This window comes from Pinus tabuliformis, chromosome 1_1, assembly GCF_031772625.1.
Source record: "Pinus tabuliformis cultivar Carrire ecotype Pingquan chromosome 1_1, CPIR1, whole genome shotgun sequence".
Lineage (NCBI taxonomy): Eukaryota > Viridiplantae > Streptophyta > Pinopsida > Pinales > Pinaceae > Pinus > Pinus tabuliformis.
The window spans coordinates 216,928,384-216,934,496 of NC_142297.1; the positions used below are offsets into that span (position 1 = coordinate 216,928,384).

A 6,113-nucleotide genomic window follows, 5' to 3' on the forward strand; every position below is an offset into this window, starting at 1 on the left:
AATCAACCGTGGTCAACCATGTTCCAATGTCGCATTATGTCAACGATTGCCTCAATATGTATATCAACCATAGTCAACCATGATCAATCATGGTCAATAACCATTGACACATTGTGAAAAATATTGTCTCAATATGAAAATCAACCATGGTTAACCATGGCCAACCATTGTCCAACCTCGCATTGTGCCAAATGTTGTCTCAATATGAAAATCAATCATAGTCAACCATAATCCAATGTCACATTGTGACAAAGATTGTGTCAATATGAAAATCAATTGTGGTCAACCATGGTCAACGATGTTTATTTTAGGGTTTATAATATTTATCTTAGGGTTTATATACCTTGGGTTTATAATATTTATGCCTTGGGTTTAATATTATTCCTTGAGTTTATAATCCATTGGGTTTATAATATTCATCTTAGGGTTTATATACCTTGGGTTTATAATATTTATCCCTTGGGTTTAATATTGTTCCCTTGAGTTTTTAATATTAATCTCTTAAGTTTATTATTTCATTGAATTTATAATATCAATCACTTAGGTTTATTAATCTAAAAGTTCATATTCCTAAAATATAATGTTATTCATATATTTTATAATATTAATCATTAAATTTAATATAAATTCATTTAATTTATAATCATGATTAATTTATAATCATAATCTAACTTCACTACTTATCTAACGTCACTACTTCTAAATGAATAGTGCTTAATTATCTTCTAAATATTTACTTGGGATCATGATTAATCATAATCTAACTTCACTACTTATCTAACGTCACTACTTCTAAATGAATAGTGCTTAATTATCTTCTAAATATTTACTTGGGATGTTATGAACAACTTTTGAAACCAAATAAAATAGTTCCCTAAACTTCAGTCACTCGATTATTTTATGTTATTCGAGATGTTTTGCGCGATCAATGATATCATCCAAGAAAATAAATCGTCTCTTGCGAAAATAAAAAGCCGTAACTTGAAGCTGGGTAGCTGTGAGTGTCGGTGGCAAGTGGTCCTCTGTTGATCAAATCAAAAGAAAAAGTAAAGTCTTTTCTGTGAAGGAAAATACCAAGTTGGGTAGCATGTGAGTCGGTGGCAAGTGGTCCTCTGTTAATCAAATCAAAAGAAAAAGTAGTGTCTTTTCTGCGAAGGAAAATACGAAGTTGTGTAGCATGTGAGAGTCGGTGGCAAGTGGTGCTCTATTAATCAAATCAAAGGAAAAAGTAGTGTCTTTTCTGTGAAGGAAAATACGAAGTTGGGTGGCATGTGAGTCGGTGGCAAGTGGTGCTCTATTAATCCAATCAAAAGAAAAAGTAAAGTCTTTTCTGTGAAGGAAAATCAAAGCAAAGTCTTTTCTTGGAAGGGAAATCAAAGGAAAATGAATCATCTTTTCTAAAGTGACTTTCGGGTGAAGTAGACAACACGCGTAATGTGGGACCGTGTCGATGGTTAAAGCATTCAGTAGTAAGGATGAAAGAGACAAAACGCGTGATGTGGGCCCCTGTTACTAGGACTTCCACTTCCTTACCCACTTAAACTCGGCAACGCCTATTTCCAAAAGGAAATTAGGTGGCATGTAGTATTCGGCACGCGGTCCTCTTTGAAATCAAATTAAAAGAAAAAGGAAAGGAAAGGAAGTTTCCTCCAACGAAAATCAAAAGAAAAGAATCATGCGAAAGGGGATCGTCTTTTCGACGAAAGACATAAAAACGCGTGAAGTGGGGCCGTGTCGGTAGTTAAACCAATCAGGAAATGCAAGGTACCGACGAAGAAACTGCCACACATTTCTGGCTTCCACTTCCTTACCCACTTAAACTCTGCCATGTTTTTATTTCAATTTATCTGACAATTACTTAACATAGAGAAGGGCAGTATAGTTCGGTATTAAAGCAACTGTGAATGAATCTTACTTCACATTGCAGTTTGGTTTTGTTTACTGGTTTGGCAAGCACTGAGAGATTGAGACACACAGCGTGCCAAAGGCCTGGTAATAGCTTGGAAGCAACTGGTACACCCTTTGCATTTGTGAGCTGAACTACACGAAAATATTATATTCAGGTGATTGATTGCGCATTCCCAATCTTTTGTATTACTTCTCTATTATTCTGCATCCCATGGCATCTTCCTCCACATCAAGTGCGTTGGCCTCCGCCTCCACTTCCACAGCGGACGGCAATAACTGCTACCAGTTCGATGTGTTCCTCAATCACAGAGGCCCTGACGTTAAGAACACGTTTGTCAGCCATCTTTACAATCGTCTCAGGGATCATCGATTGCGAGTCTTCCTGGACAGGGAAGAAATCAGGAAGGGAGAAGAGTTAATTAATGAGATATACGGTGCTATTAAAGCTGCCTCCGTGCATTTAGCTATTTTCTCGCCCGGTTATTGCGAATCACCCTGGTGTCTCAACGAGCTGCTGCTCATGCTGGAGATGAGGCAGAAGAAGGGCTCAACCGTTCTTCCCATATTCTTCCATGTCAAACCTTAAGCACTTCGGTGGGCGGAGGGAGAAAAAGGAGTGTATGCTCAATCCCTAAGCTCGCTCCAAAAGAAAACAACATCCGATTCTCTACCACGACACGATTCCGACATCATTGGAAAGTGGAAGCAGGCTCTCCATGATGTTGCAGGGATCAGCGGTTTCGAGCTGGACGAGGCACCTTATAATGGGTGAGCTCTCAACTCTCTCCCTGTTCGCTTGTCATTTTTTTCTTTCTTTCTTTCTCATTTGTCTGATTCATAGGTATGTCAGAATTCATCTACCTTTTTCTTACTAGTAAGTTTATTCTCGACATTATTCAGCGACGAGGGGAAGCTGTTGGCGGATGTCGTCGAAGAAGTGCTGAAAGTAGTTCCAACAAAAATACCCCTGCATGTCGCCAAATTTCCCACTGGATTAGCGGACAAAGTTGCAGATTTTGAGGAAAAAGTGTTATGGCAGAAGCATGAAAGTGCTGAGGCTAGGGTCGTAGGAATTGTTGGACTGGGCGGGGTTGGAAAGACGACTCTCGCAAAAGAATTCTTTAACAGTGCGAGAACAAAGTACCGTCGTTCCAGCTTTTTATCTGATGTCAGAGAAAAGCACCGTCGAGGATCCTTAGATACCTTGCAGAGACAACTTATTAAGGACTTGAATGAGCTGGATCTGCAAATAAACAACACTGATGAAGGTATCTCTCTTCTGAAAACGCACCTCTCGGCTTCTAACGCTCTTATGGTTGTTGATGATGTCGATCATATTGATCAGCTGGAAGCATTAATTTCACCAGCTAAGGATGTCCTTGGTTCTAATAGCTTAATTCTAGTTACGTCTCGTAATAAGGATATACTTACAAGTTGGGGAACTAGAGATTTATTTATTTACAAGTTAGAATGACTCAATCCAAAATACTCCAGAGAGCTCTTCTGCTCCTACGCATTCCGACAACCTCATCCTGTTGCAGCGTTCGAACAAGTGGTTAATGAGTTTTTGGATGCCTGCAAGGGGTTACCATTATCTCTCAAAGTCATGGGGTCGCTTCTTTATCAGAAAGATCTTAAGTATTGGAAAGCGCAATTGCGCATAATTTCCAAAATACTTCCAGAGGATATACAAAAAACACTGAAAATTAGCTACAACAGTCTCAACGAAGAGGAGAAACAGATATTCATAGACATTGCCTGTTTCTTCATAGGAGAAAGGAAGGATAGAGCCATCAGGATATGGGACGGATCCGGGTGGGAAGGATGGCTGGGCCTTCAGAATCTACAAAACAAGTGCCTCGTGGAGTTAAAGGTGGAGAACATTTGGGACCATCTTGGAGTGGTTGAGGTGGAATGTATAAGAATGCACGACCACTTGAGAGCCCTGGGCAGATCTTTGGCGGACAAAGAATATTTGCGTCGTATTTGGCGCGTAACTGGAAACCGTTCGGACCCGTCACCTGTAAGTATTTGAAGTTTTATACCGACTTTCAAAATAGAGCTGTGATCTGTCAAATTTTGAATTCCTTAACTTTGCAAGGATGTCAATATTGATTCTAACGGTTTCCTGATAACTATTTAGGTGCAAGGAATAAAAAATTCTTCGGAACGTAATCGTCTAGTCACTGAGTTGCACGGGCGTGCAAGGGTTTCTTATTTGGAAAGCGTATTCAATGTTGAGCAGCCACCGCAACCAGTAATGCTTCGCTGGTATAACTATCCGTACTCCGCTTCAGAATTTTCTATGGAGAATTTAAGAATTTTGCATATAAAGGGGGACGATTTGGAAATACCGTGGGAACATGAATCTGAGGTAGGTAGTCATTTAATTTATTGATAAAAGGGCGAATTTAAGAATTTTGCATATAATTTATTGAGAAAAGGTCGTTTTGATTTTCCACTATTGCAAAAATTGCTTTGTTGTTGTTTTAAGTTGACATAGGGAACATTGCAGGCACCTCTGGAGCTGAGAGAGTTGTATATCACTGCTTCTAGATTGTCCAAGATTCCAGATTCCATAGGGCAGTTGAAGCACCTCGAGATGATTGTCCTCGGTGGTAGTGACGATATGTCTTCAGAACTGCCATTGAAAACATTGCCAGACGAGTTCTGTCAGCTACTGTCCTTGAAACACTTGCAACTCGGTCACTGTGCATATTTGCGGTCGTTGCCAGATTCTTTTGGGAAATTGACCCGCCTCCAACATTTTGAGTTACACTTCTGCAGCCGTATGGAAATGCTCCCAGATTCCTTTGGGGATTTAACCAATCTCCAGCGTTTAGAGATCAGTGACTGCTATGAATTGCGGAAGCTCCCAGATTCCTTTGGGAATTTAACCAAGCTCCAGCATATTAAGTTGACATTTTGCACAAAATTGGAGATGCTCCCTACTTCCTTTGGGAATTTAACCAAGCTCCAGCATATTCACTTGTCTCGGTGCCGAAACTTGCTGGTGCTCCCAAATTCGTTCGGAAATTTAATAGAACTTAAATTTCTAGATTTGTCTGGATGTTATCGGTTGACCATCTCCAGCGAAACCCTGGGAAAGATCACCACACTTGAAAACTTCCATCTTTCAGGTTGTACTGAGAATATTAGAAAATTGCCTCCCCAACTTACATATCAGCGGTTCTTGCAAGAAATGCATTTGCAATTTGACTTCAAAGAATTGCCACGTGATATCGGAAACCTATGTAATTTGAAAATTCTGTTTTTAGAAAGCTCTTGCTTGGAAATGCTGCCACCCTCGTTTGGTCATCTAAGGAGCTTGGAGGAATTGACATTCGAGGGTTGCCCCTTGAAATGTTTCCCTGATTCCGTTAGAATGTTGACTCAGTTGAAAAGGTTGAAAATCGAAGGGATCGAGAATGTTGAAAAGTTAGAGTTCAAAGAATGCCCATCAAGGGAAGTAACATTCCAAAATGTTGTAGAGGAGGTTGAGACAGTAACCGATTCGAGAGGCCGAGGAGTGTCGAGCAAAATGGACGCCTCTGAGGCATCCTATTTTATTAACGCTGTTTTCCCCAACCTTCAACATCTCCAAATAGAATCTTGTGACCGTCTGGTGGAGGTTGGAGCATTGCCAACCACACTTCAAAGTTTAGACATTTCATATTGTACAATGCTGGAGGAGCTGCCAAATATGCAAACATTGCTATCTTTAGAGAAGTTGGATACAACTGGATGTAGTAAGCTGAAGCGCATACACGGGTTGGGGCAGCTGACAAAGCTTCAAACCCTGACAGTTAGCTACTGCTCCGAGTTAGAAGAGCTGCCCGGTATTGAGCAATCCCCGTCTTTGAAGACTGTTCGTGCTGTCGATGTCCCAAATTGCAAAGTGAATGTCGCAAATTGTAAAGTGTATATGTGAAATTATATGTGTCCAAGGGAATATGAGAAATTATATACTACTTGTAAATATATTTTTAAATGTATAAATAGATTTAATATATTTTTAAATTTTAAATTAAATAATTTAATTGTATAATTTTTTAAAATTTTGAAATTATAATTTATTAAGATTTAAAATATATAAAGAATTTAATATTTTCAAAAACGTGAAATACTCATTTTTATAAATTAAATAAATATGATTTTTACAATTCTGTACCAAATTTTTAAAAATTATAAAAATACAGAAAAAT

General features: G+C 38.9%; 2 protein-coding genes across 2 annotated transcripts; both read left to right on the top strand.

Annotated features, from left to right (window-relative positions):
- Window positions 1-1,795: 1,795 nt before the first annotated feature.
- LOC149212314 (uncharacterized) lies at window positions 1,796-5,886 on the top strand. Its single transcript, XM_089391818.1, has 4 exons — window positions 1,796-2,676; window positions 2,809-3,931; window positions 4,052-4,282; window positions 4,424-5,886. The coding sequence occupies exons 2-4, from the start codon at window positions 3,515-3,517 to the stop codon at window positions 5,837-5,839; spliced, it is 2,064 nt and encodes a 687-aa protein (XP_089247944.1). The 5' UTR covers window positions 1,796-2,676; window positions 2,809-3,514; the 3' UTR covers window positions 5,840-5,886.
- LOC149212315 (disease resistance protein Roq1-like) lies at window positions 2,120-3,382 on the top strand. Its single transcript, XM_089388629.1, has 2 exons — window positions 2,120-2,461; window positions 2,750-3,382. The coding sequence occupies exons 1-2, from the start codon at window positions 2,120-2,122 to the stop codon at window positions 3,380-3,382; spliced, it is 975 nt and encodes a 324-aa protein (XP_089244755.1).
- Window positions 5,887-6,113: the final 227 nt, after the last annotated feature.

What these genes read in the sequence shown, in the direction of transcription:
- LOC149212314 (XM_089391818.1), top strand. Translation starts at nt 3,515, where the DNA reads ATGGGGTCGCTTCTTTATCAGAAAGATCTTAAGTATTGGAAAGCGCAA. An exon ending in ACCGTTCGGACCCGTCACCT is followed by an intron (nt 3,932 to 4,051) that starts GTAAGTATTTGA and finishes ATAACTATTTAG; the next exon opens with GTGCAAGGAATAAAAAATTC. An exon ending in CGTGGGAACATGAATCTGAG is followed by an intron (nt 4,283 to 4,423) that starts GTAGGTAGTCAT and finishes GGAACATTGCAG; the next exon opens with GCACCTCTGGAGCTGAGAGA.
- LOC149212315 (XM_089388629.1), top strand. Translation starts at nt 2,120, where the DNA reads ATGGCATCTTCCTCCACATCAAGTGCGTTGGCCTCCGCCTCCACTTCC. An exon ending in GGCAGAAGAAGGGCTCAACC is followed by an intron (nt 2,462 to 2,749) that starts GTTCTTCCCATA and finishes TCTGATTCATAG; the next exon opens with GTATGTCAGAATTCATCTAC.